The sequence below is a fragment of the Trachemys scripta genome, chromosome 15 (genome assembly GCF_013100865.1).
Source record: "Trachemys scripta elegans isolate TJP31775 chromosome 15, CAS_Tse_1.0, whole genome shotgun sequence".
NCBI lineage: Eukaryota > Metazoa > Chordata > Testudines > Emydidae > Trachemys > Trachemys scripta.
In genome coordinates, this window is record NC_048312.1 from 5,267,473 (window position 1) to 5,291,835 (window position 24,363).

The 24,363-nt window shown below is 42.4% G+C and overlaps 1 protein-coding gene and 1 pseudogene across 1 annotated transcript; both read right to left on the minus strand.

Annotated features, from left to right (window-relative positions):
- Positions 1 to 1,370: 1,370 nt before the first annotated feature.
- TRAFD1 (TRAF-type zinc finger domain containing 1) lies at positions 1,371 to 20,465 on the minus strand. The gene is made up of 13 exons (XM_034791283.1): positions 20,375 to 20,465; positions 19,895 to 19,987; positions 19,293 to 19,355; positions 17,738 to 17,873; positions 17,612 to 17,665; positions 16,057 to 16,471; positions 11,192 to 11,458; positions 9,935 to 10,005; positions 9,052 to 9,279; positions 6,202 to 6,331; positions 4,756 to 5,068; positions 2,776 to 2,848; positions 1,371 to 2,365 (listed from the first exon to the last, which is right to left on the minus strand). Exons 3-13 carry the CDS (start codon positions 19,340 to 19,342, stop codon positions 2,321 to 2,323), a joined length of 1,782 nt encoding a protein of 593 aa, XP_034647174.1. The 5' UTR covers positions 19,343 to 19,355; positions 19,895 to 19,987; positions 20,375 to 20,465; the 3' UTR covers positions 1,371 to 2,320.
- Positions 11,921 to 14,590, minus strand: LOC117888013 (annotated as a pseudogene).
- Positions 20,466 to 24,363: the final 3,898 nt, after the last annotated feature.

The window sequence follows — 24,363 nt, forward strand, 5'->3', positions numbered from 1 at the left end:
TTTATCTAAATCAGTGAAGATATTGAACAGAACTGGAACTGATCCCTGCAGGACTCCACTCATTTATGCCCTTCCAGCATGACTGAACTACTAGTAACTACTCTCTGGGAAACTCTCTTATCAGATCCTCAAGATGGGATGCATAGATAAACAGTCAAATGAAAAAAGTCCCATTCAATTACATCATGTAATGGCAGACAGCTAAAAAGTGACAGGCTTTTAAAGTGCTTATATACCAGTGCTAGCAGTCTAAATAATAAGATTGGTGAACTAGAGTGCCTCGTATTAAATTAGGATAGTGATAGAATAGGCATCACAAATTTGGTAGAATGAGGATAATCAATGGGACACCATAATACTAGGGTACAAAATATATCTGAAGGATAGAACAGGTTGTGCTGGTGGGGGAGTGGCACTATATGTAAAAAAGTATAGAATCAAATGAAGTAAAAATTTTAAAATTAACCAAACTGTAGCATAGAATCTCTATGGATAATAATTCCATGCTCTGATAGGGATAGAGTACAGACCGGGATGGTGAAAGTGACTGTGAGATGCTCAGGGAGATTAGGCTATTAAAATAAAAAACTGAATAATAATGGGGGATTTCAACTATCCCCCATATTGGCTGGGTACATGTCACCTCAGGAAGGGATGCAGAGAAAGTTTAACACCTTAAATGACTGCTTCTTGGAGCAGCTACTCCTGGAACCCACAAGAGGTGAGGCAATTCTTGATTTAGTCTTAAGTGGAGCACAGGATCTGGTCCAAGAGGTGAATATAGCTGCACCGCTTGGCAATAGTGACCATAATATAATTAAACATGCCTGTGGCAGGGAAAACACCACAGCAGCCCAACACTGTAGCATTTCATTTCAGAAAGGGGAACTACACAAAAATGAGGAGGTTAGTGAAAAATTAAAAGGCACAGCACCAAAAGTAAAATCCCTGCAAGCTGCTGGAAACTTTTAAAGACACCATAATAGAGGCTCAACTTAGATGTATCCCCCACATTAACACACATAGTAAGAGAACCAAAAAAGAGCCACCGTGGCTAACCAGAGCCCAACTGTCTACACTCCAATTAAAGACAGCCCCCTTCACCCAGGCCCCAGGCAGCTGGCATGGGCCAGTTGCAGTGTAGATGTACCCTCAGAGTCCAGAGAGTACACCACAATCACAGTTATGGCTAAACTGAAGAATAAGCTGGAAATTTTGAAACCAAAGATGGCTAATGAAAAAAAAATGTGTAAAGTTTCTCCCCAGAAGAGTAGTTTTCCAATCCATTCTGCTCAGCATAATTTTCAGTCAGTCAGTCACTTTCTAGTGTCTGCCTAGACTTTGTTTCAGTTTACAGAACAAAAGACAGATCGGTAAATACAAATTTTATTACAAGTAATTTAAAAAGTAAGGGCTCCAGTACAGCAAAAGAGCAGTTTTGAGAGAGTGGAAGCCCGTAGGACTGAAGCTCCCACACTGTGGATCACAATCCCATCTGTAGATGCCTTTAGGAATACTGGGCACTTCTGGTATTTAATAGACTTATAGGAAGACAGAACCACCATAAGTTACAATATGTATGACTTTCCCCACCTGATTTCCAGGCCAGGTCTGACAAGATAGAAGGCTTAGGGCAAGTCTTGACTGTAGAACTAGATAGTTAATGCAGCATTACTGCCAACAGCAGCAAGCTAAATGGCTGAAGGGGGAAGAGGTTTAAAGCCAAGCCACTAAACTCATCCCCTGATCCCAAACCTCCGTGAAGTTAATTAAGATCAACTGCTCATTACAGTGACGTATGTTCTGCAATCGACCTCTGAACAAGGATTGAACTCTACTGTAACTTACTAGGGCAGGTTCTTCATCCAGAGTAATTCTGGCGGATCGTTTTGGGTTTGATTAACAGGGTTGCTGCTCAGACATCTATTCATTTACTTCAATGATGAAGCAATGGATTACTTCTGCTGCACACTGCAGAGCCAAGGCCTAGCACATTAAAAGGAAACCCCTCTCCAAACACAAACAAGCAGATGAGATAAAAACAGATTGGTCCTCTGATACTGCCACTTAGACCACCCAAATAGCAGCAATATCAAATTTACACTTTGCCATTTCTGTACAGCGGCTATAGTACGCGTTACTCCCACAAACTTTTAAAAACAAACAATTATAGAAAAATCACTGCCTAAAAAATGTAAAGTTAATAGAAAGTCCCCATTGATGGTGGCAATATAGCAAGTACTTGCGCTGGGATAAATAAGTACTATAGTGCATAGTAAGAGAGCTTCAAGTGCTAAATATGCGCTTCATAAAGGATCGATTATTCTTCCTCAAGATGGCCAGACTCTGGTTTCTGGGATTTTGCCTGTGTAAGGAGGAAACAGTAAGTGAAACATGCATGTCATTTTCACAGACAAGTTGAATCACAACATGCTCTCTCAGACTTGATCAAGGAGCAAAGGACACCGCCTCAAGTCCTATAAGGAAGTAGAATAGTTCAGACTCCTGCAAACACCAAGCAATAGTATATTACCAGAAAGGACAGTTTTTTGCCACTCCAGAGGAGATTGAGGACAACAGACAGTCAGCGTGAGCTCTCTCTAGTAGCAGCAAGCGAGTCATTAGCAACTACCTGTGAGTTCCACAGAGAGGCAAGCTCATGCTTGATGTGGGCTGCTCAAAAGACAGTAGTAAAAATAAACTAAACCTTTTAGTTGGCCATTGAAATGCAGAAAAAGAGGCCATCCAGCACCCGGGAAGAGCTCTGAAACTTACCTTTGTGCTCCTGTTTCTGAAATTGACAGGAACATTTGCAGTCCTAGGACTCCTGCCTGCTTCGTTTCGCACACTGCAGAGGAGAGAAGTTGACACCATTAGACAAAGCAGCTCTACAAATTCAATCCTCTTACAGGAACTGGTTTAATAAAAGAGCACGGTCCTCCTGATAAATGAGCAAGAGTTCCATCATAAGCCCCCAAAACTCTCCCCCTCGGCCTGTATCCCAAACTGCTGAATCTTGGGATCAGAGAACAAGATGTCTCCCTAGTTCACCTTGGTACTTGGATACGAAATGTGGGGCAGAATTCACAGAGCTTTTGGCCATGCATACTGGAGGCTGGACCCAATAGCAAGGCAAGTAGGTGTTAAAGACAGAACTATTTCTAACCAGTGGCATCCCAATAGCAAGAATGCTACTGAAATATTGGGGGGGAGGGGGGAGACAAGATTAGACTCCTTTCCATGAAAAAGGAGAGTGCATGTAAAAGATGTACCCAAATACATAGGGTACTACCAAATTCAGTCCATTTCACAGTCAGATTTTAAAAACTTGTAAATTTCATGATTTCAGCTATTTAAATCTGAAGTGTCATGGTGTTGTGACTGAAGGGGTCCTGACCCAAAAAAGGAGTTATGGGGGAGGGTTGTGGTTCCGCTACCCTTACTTGTGTTGCTGCTGGAGGGGCACTGCCTTCAGAGCTGCACGCCCAGCCAACGGCTGCTGCCCTCCTGCTGCCAAGCTCTGAAGGCAGCAATACCATGACCTCCCTACAATAACGACTTGTAAACCCACCCTGCATCTTCCTTTGAGTCAGGACTCCCAATCTGAGAAATGCTGGTCTCTCCCATGAAATCTGTATAGTTAAGGCTACGTTTTAGTCACAGGTATTTTTATTTAGCAAAAAAGTCATGGACAGGCCACAGGCAGTAAACAAAAATTCATGGCCCATGATCTGTCCAGGACTTGTACTATATACCCCTGACTAAATATTTTTTTTTGGGGGGGGGGGGGTTGGGAGAGAGGAGGGACACAGCCCAGTGGTGCCAAGGGTGCTCGCAGGGGATACCACAGGTGCTTGGGGGGCTGGCAGTCTCCCTAGGCAGCTCCCCAGAAGTGGCGACATGTTCCTCCCTCAGCTCCTAGCTCCACATGCTGCCCCCACCCCTGCAGCTCCCACTGGCCAGAAACTGTGGCCAATGGGAGCTGTGGGGGCAGTACCTGCAGGCGGAGACAGTGCGTGGAGCTAGGAACTGAGGGAGCGACATGTGGCCACTTCCGGGAAGCTTCCCAAGGTAAGCACTGCCGAGCCCTCACCCCCTGCCATGCCCCAACCCCTGGCCCTCTCCCACACCCAAACTCCTCCTGCTGAGGAGGGGATGGGGCGGTGGCCTGAGACGGCTCCAGCAGCGGCCGGTGCGGCTGGCCAACGTGCTGCCTGAGCTCTTCAGGCGGCTCACAGGCCAGCTGCACTGGACATTGCCAAAGTCACGGAATCCGTGACCTCCATGACAAACTCGCAGCCTTAACATAAAATATGCAAATGACCAGATTTCATGGGGGAAGACCAGATTTCATGGTCTGTGATGCATTTTTCATGGCCATGAATTTGGTAGAGCCCTAGAAATAGGTGCCATAAAACACAGTTTCCTAGAAAACCTGTTTTCCTCTTAAACTTATTACTACAAACCCAAAAAGACACCAGCTAGTCAAACTGAGTGCTGCCTACCCCAGTCATAGGCAAAACATACAAGGATCTGTGGTGGGGTGATGAGAAGACCAGTGGACGCAGAATTCTCCTCCTTCTATCAAGTTTTGATGTCTGCACTAGCAGAAACAAGCCCTGAAGCACTTCCTCACCCTCACCATAGCAGAACTAGATCGGAATGGACTAGTTGTCCATTCATAAGGATGCATCCCCAGGAATAGCTTAGAGCTAAAAATTCTCTGTCCACCACCACACTGAGCAGAGAAGCTACCTTGGTCGTGTTGGAGACATCCTTGGGAAACTGGGTACGTAGCTTTCAGGGTGGATGTTTTGCGTGGATCGCACAACCTGCCTGGGGCCTGTTCCAGATTCAGTTGTGCCTCTGCTTCTCAGTCTTCGGTCATTACCATCTAAGTTGCTGGACTTCCCTTTTTGGGTCAGAGCATCATTAGCTCTTACAGCACTAAAAGAGGTCAATGGTACGCTTCTGGCAACTACCAAGTTGCTTAGTGATCGGCTCTCTCGTACAGCATGGGCAAGGCTCTGCTGCCTGAAGTCTTCTAGATACCGAGGTGAAATTTCCCCTAAAGGAAAGTCGGATAAAATAAAACATGCTAGGAACAGCAATGAAATAAGCTGACCAAAGCAAGGAACAAGGATCAGAACAAGAGGCAAAAAACAAACACCTTGATAAAAGCTTCTGGATTTCAAAGCAATAACCTAGATTTTTAATGCAATACCATATAGTCTGAAAACAGACCTGCACCATAGAAATATTGTCTTCACTGACTACTACAATCCCCCCAAAATTCTAAGCAGCTTTGGAGAACTTCCTTTAGTAGTACCTTTTTAAAAGGGTACACAGAGTATGGTACCGTGATGGCGTTTAGGTCAGTGCTATAGTACTTTTTTAAAAAGCAGAGTTTTGTCTACACTGAAGGACGTAAGTTACACATTTTACCAGCTTCACATGGAGGCTGAACTTCTTTAGAACAAACTTACGGGCATCTGTTCATTAAGGGACGCTAGTATAAAAAGTTGCTTTGCTTGCATTTTAAAAAACTGGCTTATGGGCAAAGTCACCACCTGCCATAACAGTTAAATTTACATACTAACTTCAACCAACACACTGGATGACCCCATACACAAGTTAAGTAAACTAGTCCATTTCCTTTTGGCAATTTAAGGTAATACATATGTTCTGGAGTTTCTATTCTGTGATTTGTTGGGTTTTTTTAATTTAGTAAACATTCAGGATCAACTTCTATCCTCTGATATCCATGTACGATTTCTATTGTCACTTAAACCTCTCTACATGCAACTAACTACATAATTTGACCCTAAGGGTGCAATAAAAACTGATGATGAGGCAAGAAATTCAAAGTTCACCCCATCATTAGTTATGGATGGAGCTAGCAACATATGCAGACTATAATCAGATTGGTCAGTTTCCACTTGCTGCACAGGGCTGAGTAATTTCAAGTTTCTCTTTGGTTGTTTGTGTGGGGCTCCATGCTTATGATTTAGTAGCATTTTTAATGTATGTTGCAAGTTATGCCATGTGAAACAGAACAATGGTATAAGGGTGGAGTTAGGAAGTTCTAGTCCTTCTAGATTAAACGTGCATTGTTCTTGTTCTGTTTTGCAGTTGGAGAAAATGATCTTAAAAGCATGAATAGAAAGCAGCCCAGGCTGGAAATCTGTACTTTGCCAATACCTTGATGCCGGATGCGTCTTCTAGATTCTGGCGATTCTGATCTCTCCAAGTTGTCTTTGGGAGGCAACGGTTGTGAGGATGGCAATCCCACCCCTGGGCTGGCAGTGGCTGGGCGTAAATCACACTGGTCCTAGTGCAAGAGAGATTTTGATCATTGCTGGACACTTAGAGAACACTTAATTCCTGTGAAAGCTTTGAAGGATACATCTTCCCTCAAATGCCATGGGGAAGTAAGGAGTGGTTTTGAGAAAAGAATGAGAGACAGGCTTGATAAAAGCATGCTCACAGCCTCACTTCTAGATCACCTGTTGAAGTACAGCCCAGAAATAGTAACTAGTTGACATGTGGTCTACGTAAGATGGAGTTGATGACCTCAATCTACTTCCTATAGTAGAAGTCACCACACCATAATTGGTGTCATGCTTTATGTCCAGTTGATGCTTAGCCTGTCATCCTTAGAGATGATCCCTCCAAGCCAAGCTGAAGCACGTGAGCAAGCAATCTGCATTGCTGCTATAGTAACAATGCAACCTGGCACCCCATCAGCAGGAAAGTCAGAAGGAATATTGTCACCCTGTGATCAATGTATCTTAAAAAGCCAAGTGAGAAGTATCTTCAAGTGCTATTCCCACCCCAGAGCATTCATGCCAGTTTCCCTAAGTTTTACAATTTATTTTTTTTAAATAAATATAGTTTCTCTCCCTCTGTTGCTGTGTGAAAGAGCATCACTAAAGAGGGGAAACTGACTGCACTAGGTGCTGTCAAATGCACAAACTGAAAACAGAACATATTTGCCATCTTTCAGTTACACATCTTAGGGATTACCTATCGCACGAGAGGGTTAAAAACTAACGTGAGGATTGTAAATAGAAGGGTGTTCCTTTTAAATTTGATAACCACAGGCCAAGATGACGGTAAGAAAGTTATACGCAACAGCAGCTCAATCCCAGTCACTCAAGATACTCTGAAGGAGCCCCAAACTGCATATTATCCAAATGTCTTTCTACTTTCAAAAGGCAGAAATCAACCTGATGTGGAAAGCTTCAGCCCTCAACTATGATCCAAGATGCACTGAAACTCCCCCTACTATGGAGCACATGCTATAAAGCAAAGAGGTAAGCGATGCAAGTTTATCAAATTAACTTTGAAAGATTACTACCAAGGTCAAAGGTGTAAAATTACAACTTCTGTGTTCCTAGAAAAATAAATGCATAACTAATCTACACAGGGACGAGAACATTTTAACTGCTCCCCACACCATTGTTTTGCATGGCATGGTTTTCATCATACTTGGACACTACAAAACCATCCAATTTGGATGTTGGTTCATGCATTTTCCAGTTCACTTCAATTCCTTTCAATATCCTCCCTTCTCTATCACCTGAGACATCTCCATTACCTTCTGTCTCCCAGGCTTGTAATCTCTATGTGGGAATGAGGAGGTAGAAGATACAAAGACTGCAGGTTTGGTCTCATCTTCTCTTACTTTCCCTTCATTCCTTCTCAGTTTCACACCCTGCAGGTTAGTTTACCCCTTCTGGCTGGGTCCATTCCACCTGCATGGTAACTGGCCACTCAGCCCAGTCTTACATCTACCAGGGCCTCTACCTGCCTGCCCCTAACTCCTACTCCATGCTTGATCTTGTCTGTGTTAAGCTAAGCACTTCACAGTGGAGACTATGACTTATTCCGTGAAGAAGACGTTTTGTATATTTGTAGCACTAATTTAAATATAGTTCATAGGAATACAAATCATCCCTTCTCCTGAAGAAAGGCCACTGCCATCAGTATGATTGCCGGAGTGAATTAGTGGGCCTAGTGCCTCTCTCACACACAAACACGATGGTACTGGTTTCCCCTCCTGATTTAAACAAGCAGAAGCCATGCTGCAGCAATGTTGGCAGACTCTTGAGCCAAGTAGCAGAACAATTCTCGTATAAACTCTGCGATACATTTACGGGACAGGGTTTCACTTGACAAAAAAAGCAGAGGAAGGTTTAAATAAGTTTGCAAAATAGATCCTTTTCGTCACACCTCACAGTCTACAGCTCATTACATCTGAACATGCTGTGATAGGAAAGTTTGCAAAAGTGTCTGATTATGGCAAAATGTCATCTGTTTGGCAGCTTTTCACTGAACAGTAGTTAAACCCAAATACATCATGAAGCCAGAACACATCAGCCAACAGTATCTGAATTTAGGTCAGACTCTAGTCTCAGATGACCTGTCTGCATGTCATCTTCCCTTTCAAGAAGTTCTGCATCAGAGAATTGAATCTGTTCATTCATGTGCATTAATTCAACAGGTGCATGAGCAAGAGGCCAAGATAATGACAACGTAAGACAATTAAAATAGGAGTTCAGGTTTGGATAGGGAAATAAAATAGGTCTCTTGTGAATACTTCAGAAGAACCCAATGGGAGAAAGATTCGAGAACTTAGACATTATGGTTCTCTCTGCGGAATTATTTGCCCTCACTGTTAAGAGATGGAAGGTGGTCATGCAGAGGAAGGTATTATAGTGAAGGAGTGAGAAGGTGGCAGTCAGGCGCTCCTAAAATGTGAGGATTTATGCTGTATTGCTTGAATGCTTTTTGCTCAGACTCCATTATTTGAGAAAAAAATATTTCCACAACTGTTCCTTTAACATGAGCCCCAGTATGCGCCAACATCTTGGGGTACAGATCATAACCCCTGTGTTGAGAGAGGACAGATTCAAATGACAAATGTGAGTCCCTGGCATCTGCAATCCCAATTGCAGCCTCTGAGCATTACCATGTTCCAATATTTACTACTAAGGAGTCAGATTTGCTAGGTCTTGTAGAATTCCATCCTACAAATAGCATTTGTACCTGGTGGTGGAAGAGTATTTCCTCTTCTAACTGAATGCCACAGAATTCACATGGAATGATGACGCTCCCTTCGGTCTGTACCGCTTCTTGCTGCTGTGGATATGTAGATCTGCTGCTGTGCAGTTGGTCTAAGAAATCTTTAACATGTCTGTTGTATTCTTGTCGTTGACTTGGGGAGGAACCTCTTTTACTGAATGATGCAAAGGCGCTTGCTGGGTTACAGCCTGTCTGTTAAGTGGGCAACGTTGGAAAGAAGGAATTAGTTATACTTACAAAGCCTTCGTGTGCCAAGTAATATCTGAACACAGAGTAAAACAGATCCACCCTCTATTTCCAGTACATACTCTTAGTATTATAACCACCCAAAATTATATTCCACTTCAGATATCCAGTTAATGGGACAAGAAGGTTAAAAGTAAGTTGCTATGCATGGTGAAATTCAAAAATGAACATCAGTAGTTAATTTATTTATTTTTCACAATGTATGTGGTTTACTATTGGCATTTCACTTCACAGGAACAAGAAAGTTAAATTTGTTTCTAGTGCTAATCCAAGGAACAGCACAGTGAATGTGTTTTGATGAAAGTTTTGCATTAGTATTTTTAGTTTACTAAGACATTTCTACTGAATATTAGGCTTTGTAAGGTTCTATGCAGATGTAGCGTCCTGTAAGCAGTGTTGGAGTGTGTTCCCACTAAGTATGCTAAACTGCTCCAACAAAATTCAGTTTCTAAATAGAAATTGTACTCAGAAGTGCTAGCATCCATTTCAGTAAGCCTCCTGCGTATACACCTATAAAATGGGAATAATGATGCTTACCTCCTTTGACAAAAAGCACTTTAAGAGTTAAGTATTATTGTTATAGAATACAGAAATACCAAACCTGATGGAGAATCAGGTCTTCTTCAGGGTAGAGTGCCTCACAAAATTCACATGGCAACATGATATCATCATCTGTGAGGTAAGAAAAAGGATTAAAACCCCCTACCATTAAAAGGGGTAACAATCAGACTAACCAACCTGTCTTCAGAATTTCTAATCCAGGAGATCATTCTGTTCTGCACCACAGAGGAGGGATTATAGCAAGTCTCAGGGCAGTAGTCATTCTACTTTCACATTTATGAATTTTACAAGGGGGGGAAGAGAAGAGGTCACTTTTTCTAGAAAGTTTGAAAAGGATTTTTTTCTCCAAAACCTCAGTTCTTTAGTCCAATACAAAAAAGAAAAAACTAGTTATCTGCCTGCCTATGGATGTTACACAGTACACACAAAATTTCTTTTTAAAATAATCTGGCACTTGGATAATACAGGAGAGTTCCTCTTTAGCATGTTTAATCTTAAATGTAACATCACCTGCTCAGTTGTTACATCTCAGTACAAAGCAGGAACAAGGGGGGGGGTTGTTTTATTTTGTAAAGACATGGCAGAACTACAGCAAGTTAAATCTGCTAGTATACGATTTTCAAAACAAGTCACTTTTACCTTCCCATATTAATATGCTGTACTCTTTTGGGATAGACGGATACCAATATCAAATTTCACTAGTTATCTTGAGGCTTGGTCTACACTACCCGCCCCAATTCGAACTAAGGTACGCAACTTCAGCTACGTGAATAACGTAGCTGAAGTCGAAGTACCTTAGTTCGAACTTACCTTGGTCCACACGCGGCAGGCAGGCTCCCCCGTCGACTCCGCGGTACTCCTCTCGCGGAGCTGGAGTACCGCAGTCGACGGCAAGCACTTCCGGGTTCGACTTATCGCGTCCAGACTAGACGCGATAAGTCGAACCCAGAACTTCGATTTCCAGCCGTCGAACTAGCTGGTAAGTGTAGCCAAGGCCTAAGAGACTATTGTCTATACATAAAAATGTTGCTGTTTTAGCAGGCAGCAGTCAAAAATTTAGGGAGCTGAAGATACAGTTCCAGAAAGGAAGGAAAGACTTCAAGAATAGGGGAGGCTTTTCTGCACATTCAGAGAATTTCTACATCAGATGCCGGGGATATCTAAAGCAGTTTTGAAAGTCTCAAAGTGCTACTGTTCTGGCACTGAAATTCAGAATATCTCCAAGGCGCTCAGCATGAGAGTCCCCCTGATCATCAGCCAAAAAAAGGTTTTTAAAGAAAGCTTTTCAAGAACTTACTTTTTAGCTGATCCGAAGTGTTAATAGACGAAAAATCATGGGAGAAAGTATCTGATTTGTTTATTTCATTAAGCTGCTCAGATGGCTTGGCCTCTTTGGAGTAGAAGTTCTTCCAGAAGTCACTGTGAATTTCAGCTGCAATATTGTTGTGGGGATTATTCTCACGTTGCAGGCTAAGGGCTAACATATAGTCTAAATTGGAATTCTGTTCGCCATACAGAGAGGACTCCGTGTTTTTATTCCTCTCCAGCCGTTCCAGCTCATCCTCTTAAACAAAGATATCAGAAGCTGTAAGTATCAACTACATAGTTTAACAGTAATTATGATTTTAAGAACAGACTAAGTAAATAAAACAGAAGTTCACATATGCAAACGAGGGCAGAATTGGGCCCCCCCACACAGCACTCTTGTTTTACAACAGATAGCCAAAGCCTCAGAAAGACACTTCATGACTTATATTTTGGAATGAATTAAGGGAAGCTAATCCTTACCCTTTCCTGTATTTTTCCCCCATCTAGCCTGAGAGGAGGGGAACTTTGTTTCCTTTACTAGCCATACAATGGGGCGGGGGGGAGGAAGGATAGCTCAGTGGTTTGAGCATTGGTCTGCTAAACCTAGGGTTGTGAGTTCAATCCTTGAAGGGCCATTTAGGGAACGGGGATAAAAGTCTGTCTGGAGATTGGTCCTGCTTTGAGCAGGGGGTTGGACTAGATGACTTCCTGAGGTCTCTTCCAACCCTAATCTTCTATGATTCTAATTCTTAAATTTAAACAACTTACTAAAGGACATCTTTTTTTTCCATCCCTTGCAATCTTTAAATCACAATTAGACACTTAAGAAATAAGCTCTAGTTCAACCAGAAGTTGTAAGCTTGATGCAGGAACTACTGGAAGAGCTTCTGACGTGCATCATGCAGGAGGTCACAGTAGCTCAACATGGTTTCTTCTAGTCATAAAGATCTATGAACCCGTAACAAGTCTTATGTTTCCAGTCCATCACTGAGCAAAGTCCATTCACCGACTGATGCAAGCATCTGACTCAGATACAGATTAGTGGGATTATGGCTGTACAAAGCGAGGCCTCTAAAAACATTTCAGGAAGAAGTATTCAGACTCTAAATGCCTGCAATGACATTTACATGCACTGATCTCTTCACCCACATGGGGATTTCAGCACACTGAAATCAGTGGGGTTCTAATAGGCTTTATTTTGTATGTTAGTATGGCAATTTGCTACAGTACGTTTTAGCATGCAAGCTGTGAAAACTTTTCTGCACCCCTGTGGCTTGAGACAATTCCTTCAGTGATTCACGTTAAAAAAAAAAAAAAAAAAAAGAAGTTTTTTTAATATACAAGATATGGCTGATCAAAACTTTAGAGACCTATATTTATGCATTGAAGATGAAATCTTAAATTGTACATCTCTTAAAAGGCACATTTGTTTATACCATTTTTAAACTCAGGTTTCTTAGTTTCTCATTAAAATGAAGATACAGGTGTTCAGTAAGATTAGGACTTTAAACATGCTTTAGCAACACATCTGTGTTGGAAGACCCCACTAAATCATGTATTTACAAGGTACAGGACACTTCCAGGTGATGAATGAAAAAAAATGGGAGAGGATATTCTGAAGACCATTAAACACAAATCAGTCATTAACTCCCAGGAAATGCACATGCCAAGGCTGTTACTGCTGTTAGACAAGCTGAATAGGAGATCAAAATAAAAAAGGCGTATTTGATCTTTTTATGGGTGATGTACATAGTTGAAATTACAAGACCTTTCTTGTACATTAGCCAGTGTTTAAATAAACTCAATATTCCATTCAGACTAATAGCAAGTTTATGATTAAGCAGATATGCAAGCTTTTAACCTATGAAATTAAACCTGGAGTCTTAAAAAAAAGCCAGTCCCTTTAAAAAAAAAAATTAATAACCCTATAGTGAAATTAGACAATCTTTTAATGATTTTCTAATTCAAACCAAAACACTCAGGAGTTGCCATTTTTTTTATTATTTATTGCTGTTCAAATCCATCATTGCTGGTCTTCAAGTCTCATGACTCTACATGGTTCAAAACAAAAATCTTCAGTTTTCAAGCTATATCTTCCAAAGGGCTTTATTCAGTTTAATTAGAGGATCAAAGTAATAGTCATTTGCTAAAGCAACAGTTCCCCAATGAATCCCTACACTACACAGTCCTTTCTTTGAACATGAATATGAATTCTTACTGCTTCTTCAGGATTCACACATTGGTATTTCATAAGCCACCTTAGCTCACGAGCTTCAATGGGAATAACTGCAAGATAAGGTCCAAATCTTTCCCCTATCTGTTCAAAAGCAACCCAGTAACCAGTCTCTCCTTCAAAGAAAAACCTATTCCAGGGCCCCAAGACAGACCAGCTGCCCCATTATCTGTTGGCATCCTCTTCCACCAGTGTTAAGAAAGGGTAAAAACAAGAAGTAACTCCATCATGACCAGGGACACAGGTCTCTTCCCACTAGTCCAGCTCAATCACTCACAGCTACATTTCTGCATCCAGTTTAGGAGACCCAGAAGAACAAGTCATCTCAGCTCACTGCCAAAGTACTCATTTGAACTCACTACACTACAGTAGTCCAAATGCTCATAGTGGGTGTGGCTGATCATCATTGCATCTATTTTTGGGAACTAGTGTGCACAGAGGCTTTGGAAACGTTTTGGACCCATGAACTGTGCGGGGGAAGCCCACTGCCTGAAGACAGGGTAAGAAAGAATTACAAGTTCACCCATGTCCCAACCATCTAACTTGCATGCCAGCTTCATTCTTTCCAACTAGCTCAGGGCTTGGAATGAAGTAAGGTTTTAATACTGGAAACTCTTTATCAAGTTCCTGTTTTGAACATGGGATGTAGCTGTTATTCCCCCACCTCCCCTCCCATGAGGGCCCATTGCAAAATATTGAAGGCACAGATGGGCAACCTCCATGTTGGCTAAAGGATGACAAGTGGTCCATCTTTACCTCTCCTTGATTTAGTTACCTCTTCTGTAATCCAGTCTGAAGCTTTTCCTGAGTGTCCTGGAAAAGTTGCTCTCTGGAAACTGGACTGGAATTTTGGCATTCCCTTACTGCTTAAGAAGGCAAGACTGACCATACTGGGTCAGATCAATGGTCCATCTAGCCCAGTAACCCGTCTTCCGACAGTGGCCGGTGCCAGGTGCTTCAGAGGGAACAAACGGAACAGGGCAATTTATCAAGTGATCCATCCCCTGTTGTCCAGGCCCAGCTTCTGGCCGCTTCCTTCAAGTACTGGTTACATGCAGTAAAAGGCTGCTCTCCAAGAGTCTGTGTCTGCCTTCTCCATGTTTTTTTGGGTGAAGAGCTTGTGGGAAGTGTCTCATCTTTGTCTTCCTCCTCCATGGGGCGGCTGCTGCTCCTCCTCCCTCTTGGTTGCCCTGCAGCTCCCTAGATATTAAGCAGCAGCTGCTGCTGCCACCTCCAACAAAATCATTAAGGGCAGCGAAGAGAGATCCAGGCAGCAGCTCCACCGCACCCTGCTGCTCCTCATGGTGGCAGCTATTCCTGCTCAGTTCCCGCACACCCCCTCCCAGACGCCATCTACTCCCCCAGCACAGCTAGCTTGTCAGAACCCCAGCACTCCATCACACTGCAGGACGGGGACCCAAGACAGACCAAACTCCTCCATGCTGCCGCAGTTAGAAAATTGAACAAGTATTCAATCTGAACTCACCATATGATCCAGAAATTTTTTTTTTTTGCACTGAAATCTACATAAAGGAGGAGGGGAGAATTCAGTTCCTTCCAAAATGTTCAGTATTAAGCAGCCCAATTCTAGAGGTTCTCTTTCCAATTTGGAAATTAAGTCATTTATCTTCTCAGTTTTAATAACTAAATTTGATGAGTTATTTCACAAGCAGGTGAATCTTAAAGCAAAGGCCATCCATTCCGTCTTCAGCAATGCTACATACTTTGAATACCTCTGAACATAAAGCAGAGCATGTGTTCATGGAAAGGGGGTCTTCTAGGCATGGTGATTTGGGATATTAGAACTTAAGTGGAAAGAGAAAAGAGGCATTTATAGCACCTATGTCCATACAGGCTGCTGCTGCAAAAATGCTCACCATCAAATATAAGACTGCAGAAACATCTTAACTAATCTTTAAGTCAAGCACAGAAGAGTTTGACTGCTAAATAAAATGGACAGAATTTGAATGGATGCAAGCCAAATTCTGTTTCTAGATAAAAGATTCATGCTAGTTATTAATATTAGTAAGCTACACGTATCCTACCACCAGATATTTCAGAAGTCATCTACTCAATTGTTTTATGTCATTGAAGTTCTATTCTGAAGTAAAAAAAACTAAGCATGCATATGTGAACTCTAGCCACACTTCATTAGAGGTTTTCTAATTATCTGACATTTCCATACAGCAGTGTTTCCCAAACTTGGGACACCACTTGTGTAGGGAAAGCCCCTGGCGGGCCGATTTGTTTACCTGCCGCGTCTGCAAGTCCGGCCGATCGCGGCTCCCACTGGCCACGGTTCATTGCTCCAGGCCAATTGGAGCTGCTGGAAGCAGCGGTCAGTACGTCCCTCGGCCCGCACCACTTCCAGCAGCTCCTATTGGCCTGGAGCAGCGAACCGTGGCCAATACACAAACCGGCCCGGCCCGCCAGGGGCTTTCCCTACACAAGTGGCGTCCCAAGTTTGGGAAACACTGCCATACAGTGCACAGGTATAGAGCTTTCACTCCACTTAGAATCATAGACTTTATGGTCAGAAGGGACCATTATTAGTTACCTAACTTTACATAAAGGTAAAAATAAAACTTATCAACGTATTATTGCCCTTGTCCACACTTTACCTTGGTTCTGATCTCTCTGCATTGCTGATGCATTTCTTCTGTTAATATTCTTAGAAGCCTGGTCTCCTCCAAAATTGCTATAAAATCGGCCTTCCAGTGGCCCGGACATCCTCTGCAGAGGCCCAGCATAGCCATCTGAACTCAGAAGGTTTTGGATGGTTTGAAAGGTACACAGGTTTGCAGCCTCATCTTTATAGTTATAACGTGACATTGCTTGGCTAACTCTTTTTTCTTCCACCTCCTTCCCACAAACTTCAGGGTGCTCTTTCAGATCTTTCACCATTACATTGCGACCGCACTCGCTACATGTTTCAGTCCTCGTTCCACAGTAATCCTCATGGTCCTGAAGTTTATTGAATGCAAGCTCTATCTCACAATGTTGGCAGACTGCAGGACGCAGAGGGCATGCTGATGCCTAAAATATAAAATTGAATAACTCCATACATGCACAGTCTTATAGTTATGCTATGCTTACTTACTGCCCAAAGAAGGTACCCAGTTCACTGTTTTATTACTGAGAGATGCATTCCAAATTGCTTTAGAGATTAATTGTGTCTTCAACTAGAAGCCAACCAGCCCATAAAAGAAGAAGACTTACAACTTAAGTTACTATTTAAAGACAGGGAGTACAAACTCCTGAGTAGTTATATACAGTATGTCTCACTGGAAGTTCAGTGTATTTTATACAGGAAAAAGGAAGCATGTATTTACTAGACATCGTACTTAAAAATAACATCCCTAAAAAAAAATAATCTAAACACTCAGTGGATTTTTTTGGTTGTGTTTTCTACTTAACTGTCCTGATTGCCACTGTTCATGTTGCTTCATTAATAGTTATAGTGCATGAAGTGCTTTGAGTAAGTTACTGCAACAGGAAATCAGAGGATCAAAACTGCATGCTTTAAAATAAGCCACGTGGTCCAACTCCCTTCGCATCCCTCCCCATGCCATAGCTTTGCATTTGATGCTTATGCTGAAGCAGAATCCCATTTTTCTGTGACATGCTTTTGTTCCACTGACAACGTTAACCCCAGTGACAATTTGTAAATAAGAAAATCATAGCAAGTAAGTGTTTATTGTTCCATGATTTTTAAAAACTGTTTAGACAAGACAAATCCTTAGGTCCTGCATAAAGGTCAGGGCGGGGGGGAAAAAAAAAAAAAAAAAAAAAACCACACCTGAAATAAAGACGACACTGAGAAATGAAGTTGCCAAGCTCAATGCAACTATAGCCACAGGCAGAATTTTTAGCCTTAACCACTACTTAGGGACAAACCTAGGCCACCAACCTAAGCTACCAATGTACATAGACTCCCTCCTGTTGGGGAGCTTGGAGCTGCTTATTAGGCATGTGAGTACTACCACTTCAAACTAATACAGCTAGCCTCTTACAAGAGTATCACTGATTAGCATGGATTTAGAAAGCAGATTAAACATGGGCAGAGCAGACCTAAGATCAGTTAGCACGGTAGCTATAATCTGAACAGTAAGGCTATAGTGTCAGTACTGGAAATACACTAGAGTATTATCAAGAGCAAAAGCCAAATATACCAACCTCATGATCCTCTAAGTGGCATTTTTCCATCTTCATATTACACTTACAAGTAACCTAGGAGAAACAGAAACAATTACTAAATGCCCTTCATGAAGATCAGCTATTTTAAAGTAGAATTCATTTTACCTGCGCATGTTCAGATTCAATGTGGTTTTTTATTTCAGATTTAGGGACAGACTCCTTGCAGAAACGACACACTCCAATATTTCTACTACAGTGGATTTCATGGATGGTGAAATTAGCTACAGGTATAGCCTTTTTGCTACAAGGAGGATACAAAAAAGTTACTCTTCACAAATTACACTGAAAATAAACAAATTTAGGATTCAAGAGAGCTGCCTGAAAGGAAGAACCAATGGTAAAAGCAAATAAACCCTTCAGGAATTCATCGTTTCCATGTATTCAGGTTTGTAAAAGAAAAACGCCTATCTAGGACTGCATGTTGTGTACAGTCAGAACACACACACTTACCAAGTTAGACACCCAAAGACTCCCAATTCATCAAATTAAGTCAAAACTCTGTTCAGCTCCCCCTTTGGGGAAAACAGACAAGCCTTGCAGCATACTCAAGCAGTCACCAGATCCAGGCTGTCAGACCAGGAGTAACAGTTACAGACTCTGCAAAGAGCACTCCGCCATAGTGTAAGAGTCAGGCAATCCTCCACTGGGCAAAGCTAGAGAACAGATTCTTCAGCTACGCTGCAATATTGGTCAATGGTTCAACCAACAAAAGATGCAATATCCCTGCTGTTCTGAAGTGAGGAATCCCTACCTTACTCTACTTTGGAGAAATCTATTGCTCTATCCTGAGCTATGTGCAGACAGACTTACAGGTGGGAAAAATCCATTCAGCCATTTGAAAAGTATGTAACAGGGTAGCACTGGCCCTTTAAGAGGGAAGAGTACAATGCACCTGAGACTGGTCAGCTGACCCCAAACTGGGCTTAAGAGAAAGAGCCTGGGCCCTAGAGGGGAGGGAGACGAGAAAAACCAGGTAGGAAAGGAACAGAGAAAACAGAGGTGGGGCTCTGATGGGCTGAAGCAGAAAACTCTGCAGGTTCTAGAGAGACAAGTCAGAAACCAGGAGGCCTGGATTGTGGGAGGAGGCGTCTCTAGAGCAGCAGTTCTCAAACTGTGGGTCAGGACCCCAAAGTGGGTCACCAGAGCTGGCTTAGACTTGCTGGGGCCCAGGTCTGAAGCTTGAGCCCCATCACATGTTCCTAAGACCCCAACAGGCTGGGACATCAGCAAAATGCTATTCTGTATGTCTGACAAACACACAGCTATAATAAGCCACAAAAATCAAATCCTGTGTATTTCAGCTTTCTTGAAACTAATTTTAAAGAAACATTTTAAAAGTTATCTGAAGGAGAACCAATAGTTTTAGTTGATTTCTGCTTCTTCTAGGGTGGAGTAGGGGAGGAGACCCCTACCAGCAGGTTCCATTAGTATTATTCGGCTGTTCTCAAGGGGACACAGCAAGTTCTGAATACCGGTGAAGTGCCTACCGGAATATTTTCTATTCTTTTATGGTCATTAGAAGTAATTTTATACACCACTTGCTGCTTCCATATCTGAAGACATCTGCCAGCAATACAGCAGGTTTCTATGAGTTTATGTAGGGACATTGTAATAACGTGCAATACGTTTGTGCCAATAGTGCCGGACATTTGTTTCTTACCAATTGCTGCACAGCTGGGTTTCTTGTTCCTTAACTGCAGCCATATCCATGTTCTTTTGAAAGCTGGAGCAAGGGACAATTAAACATTTTCAGTTTCATTTCTGTTCATAAGAACAAATACAGTTATTCATTCTGCTATTTCCTGTTTCCTCAGATCCTCTGGCATTAAATCACATATTCCATTATTATAAAGTGTTGCTTTCTCAAGCAGTCAGCAAGACTCCCCCACCATTTAGAAACAACTGTATTATTAAACATGGTTTCAAGCAGCTCTTAAGAGTGTAAGGAACCCTAGCTGGCTAGTGAGGATAATCTCCTGCAGATTTTTTTCCCTGAGATGTGGATGTAATATAGACAGACAAGTAAAATATTAACTCTGCAAAACTATGAACTGTTTATGGACAGTAAAGCATAATTTATGCAATAAAATTTACACAGCAAGACCTAGAATTAAGACACCACTCAACAGATCAACAAAAACATCTTAAGGAAGACAAGTCTTAATAAAGATAGCTGAAAATTTTACTTAGAAATGCCTTGACTCCTGCCCCAGGTGATCATATCTGATACCAAAAACAATATTTAAAACAAAAAACACTAACATAGAATAGGTGACGTTTCTTTCAAAGAAGAGATTTTTTTCCAGTGTAGAAAAGCCACTTCTAGCCAAACGCTGCTCAGGACTTCCAGTTACCCTACAGACAGGCGAAAGAGGTAGGAGTTTGGTCTCCATAATCACAGTCTGGCGTTTCTAGTATAAAAACTGGAAGGAATAAAGCAGCCCATAGACCTATGCAAGGCAGGGGCAGGGTCTTCTGTGCACGAGCTGCATGTGTACTCTGCGGCATCTACCGGGCCTTAGAGTCAGCTGGGGGGATACGGGGAGGGGCAGGGGCCCGAGGGGGGGGGGATGTGGGGGGGCCCGAGCGCCCCCGTGGGGAATACGGGGGGGCGGGGGCTGAGCGCTCCCGGTCCGCGGGGCCATTGAGGGGACCAGGCCCCCCACGGTTAAGGGCGTGCCTAGCAGTTCGCCCTCCCCCGCCCCATTTCATTCCCCCCTGGCGGCCCGTTCCCCGACTCACCGGCTCCTCAGAAACCAAACACCGGGCCCAACCTAGCGTTCTGCTTCCTACCCGCCGGCGACACCCGCTCCCCGCCGCCCTATTGGCCAACTGAGACTCGGCTAACGAGCTGATTGGCCGTAGCAGCCGTCGTTTACGGCTATGCTAAGCCCCGCCCGCACCATGGCTGGATTGGGTAATACAGAGGTCACTGGCGTTAGGCTCCGCCCCCTCATGATTGCCCCTCCCTCCTCTTATCAATAGGTGCCTGGGATTGACCAGGACTCAGCGTGAGCAGTTTAGTGAGTGGAGTGGGTGTTAGGATTCCAGGTAATTAAAGTAAATTAATTTCCTGGACAGGCCTCCAAGCTGTAGGGGAACGAACCTGAGGGAAGCTATGTATAACTAGACAGACAATATTACACAGGTGCGAGACACTGGCCTCTGAAATGCAGCAGGGAAGGGAATCTCTGTTAGCAACTTTGAAAAACTAAACTCTAAATTGTCTCTTCTTTGTTAGAGCCCTTACTTTTTCCTATTGATGGGGCAGAAAAGGGGATCATCCCTTTTTTTACTTTTGGGCAGGATGGCTGGGTGTTGGGGTTTGTTTGTTTTCTGGCTGTGTGAGTTTGCTGTGTAAATTGTGTTACACTACAGAATTCTAACTTTCTTTGATTGAAGCTGGTTTAAGATTGTGTTCTAATACAACACCCCCTTCAAGTAAGTTCTGAGAAGGAGCCCATATACCTACGTGTCTAACTCCACTTGAGGTACAGAGAGGTGTTTGAAATATAGCACAGAAATACCCCGGTCTCATTTCAAGTAGTCACAGATTGCACTACAGAGGTGAAAACGTTTGTGTGCTTTGAAGCTTTATGTTTATATGGGCAAGAGTTGAATGGACCCAATAGGAAGGCATCTGGGAGAACAGTATGTTATCCTACCAAACAAACTTTCTAAGAAAATCTGTCACTCCCATTTGCTGCATATATAATATTGTACAGTGTGATAAAATTAGAGTGCCACCTGGTGGCTCTATTTCAGTGACACAGGAGCATGAGCAACTCTCCCATAAATTCTTTTGAGAGCAGGAAACGAGGCATGATGTCATGAGGAAGGGAGTAGCTTGGGAGTAACCCAGCACCAGGAAGAGTTAATCTCCTCTAGCAGACTTGAGGCATCTCTAAAAGTAGAGTACAGCAACTTGACTTTCAATCAGCTACAACTTACAATTTTCAAAAATCATTTCAGTGCTGATGAAAGTTGGCAGATTGTCAGCCCTGGAGAATGAAGTCTTCTGCTTCTCCAAAGAACAGGGACAACATAGTCAAGCTTCCCCTGCATCAGTTGCAGCTCCAGTCTGATGAGACCTCATCCCCTAAAATGAGAGGGTAGTTCAGGTTCTGTTACTGCTCTGCAATGAGGATACTAGCTGTAGAAGTGTTTTTGTAATGAGGACATCTGCTTACTGAAAACTGGATTATGATGACTACCACATTCATGTTAGAGTCCACCAAAAATAGTTTCAACTAGTCTGGACTGGATTTGTTCTGATGATCAAATAGTGAAACACTCTGCTTCCAATTATCAGTCCCTGAACCAAACAGTACCCCTTCTCTAAATCTAACCTGGAGGGGTTTTGGTAGCTATTTAGAACACTTCTTATGTGACAGCTTTTTTCTTCTGTGATTATGGCCTCAGAGACATGCAGACTCCTGAAGTCTGAAAGCTTTTTTGAGAGTATAAATAATAATAATTAATACATACTTAGCACTGATTGTAACTTGGGCCTCGATGTGAGGTTGAATTTATGGTATTGGACAATACTTATCTACAGAGTTGCAGTGGACAAGACTGTCCGTTGTTATTATTATGTTACACGGTTATTTACAAACTTCAAATTCAAATGATGAATGAAAATCTGAGGCAACTTTTGAACTGTCCTACATGCCAGGAGTGGAGGATCTTGCAGCAACTGTATAAAGTGTGATGACCAAGCTGTGTTGAATTTGGTGACAACAGTGTGATTTGATTTTGGCATTTGGCGAGGACTGAAGACAAAGGCAAACTTCACTGCTAACATAAGGAGAGGCAACTCAATTTACACCACTGCTGAATTAGGCCAGGAAGCTGTTCCCTCTGTGATGCTTCACCCTAATCTTGTAATTCTTCCTTACTTTTTATTTTCTTCATATTAATTTTTATTCTTCATAGACTCATTTGTATGGAGGAGTAAATAATATACATGCATTACTAATTTACTGTATCTGAAGAGTGCCAGCTTGATAGCCCCAGAGGCTGAAATCCTCCCTATAACCTCCTACCAGATACAGCCTGGGAGTAGCAGTGGAAGCTCCCCCATGCTGCTTCAATCTTAACGTGAAAGGACCATCTCTAGGAGTGAGAAGGCGGGAGTTCAGATTCTGAACCATTCAGTCCTTGGCCTCTCTGCTGAGAATGCCAACAAGCTAGCCAATCAGTGTCAATTATTTTTGCCACCCTGAAGCTAGAGGGAGCTCTAGAAGGGATTGTGCCTCGACTACTGCTTCAGCAGAGCCCTGCAGAACACAGGAAATGCATGCCTGCTGGGAAATTTATGACTGTGCATCGTGCTCTCTCCACATTGCAACTAGCCACTTCTTAATTGGTGTGGCATGGGGGGCACTGCCCTGGCCTCACCTCCTCACTGTTCCTTTTGAAAGCCTAGGGTGCACTAGAAGGAACCATGGTGGCACAGAGACTGCAGTTGTTCCTTGCCCCTCCACAGGAGACAGGAGAACCAAGCCACATTGCTACCTTTCTCCCGTGTGGAGAAGGCCAAGAGGACCCACTTCAGAGGAAGAAACTAAGGCAGGGATGTTGCAGGGCAACCTCATGCTATGAAGGGATGCTGTTACAAGGTACAATACAGAATAAGAGTAGCACATAGCTATTATTGTTAGAATGCTTGACAGAAAATGTCTCTTACAAAATCACTTAAACTTTGGACATCATACATGTATTAAATGCTGATCTTGTATTCAATTTCATCAAATGTAGATCCTGTTTGGTGATTTGTTTTTCCCTACAAATGTTAATAATAACTTCTTTTCTACCTATTCTATATTTCTTTTTCCTGCATCCACAAGTATTGCCAGATCAGGACAGACGTGGCCCATTTAACTCAATATTCTGTCTCAGGCACTGGACCAAGTTTTAATTAGTGAAAAAGAAAAGATGACCTTATTGATGCTCTTAATGTTTAGAGGTCCATGCTCCAGAGTGAATAAAATACATGTAACTATAGAGTTGTGACATTCAAGATGCTGGCAGCATCTAACTGATTTTTATTTATTTTTTTGGTCAGCTCTTACACTGTAAACATTTATATGGGGTATTTAGCTGCATACCTTACTGGGCATCCAAATTATAGATCCTGTGACATTCATAGTGGGTTTTGTTTTGTTTTTTCCCCCAGCTCCAGTCAATACCTAGTCACTTCCTTTCTGCAAGCATTGGTCAGACACATACCTTACAAAACATTAGATTATTATTATGGCCTTGATTTACAGGAAAATTGTGTCCTTTTAATGTTAGCTGTGGAGTCAATAAAATTTTGCCTGGAAAGATGCTATAAGCCTCTTATTCTGCACTGCTGGCAATCCAGTAAGTGAGAATTTAGAACTTGCATTCTGTTTACCACTACAGAACCATTATTATAAATGGTTGTGAATAAGAAAGTGGTATTACTTTCAGACTTCTTTATAATTCGGTATTAAACTACTTACCAACACTGCTGTCTCTGATCAGCAAAGATGCTCTTAAGTATGACTGAATCTGTGTTATTTGAAAGGGCCTCAAGGACATCTGAAAAGCAGTTTAAAGCAATTACTGTCTCTTCCCAGACCATGCAGGCTAACACAGACTGAACTGCTGCAGAAAAGTAGATTCTACACATATTAATATCAAACTCTGCCACTGATTTTGTTGAGAATCAGAACTTATGTTTAAATTAATTTCATCAAGTGAAA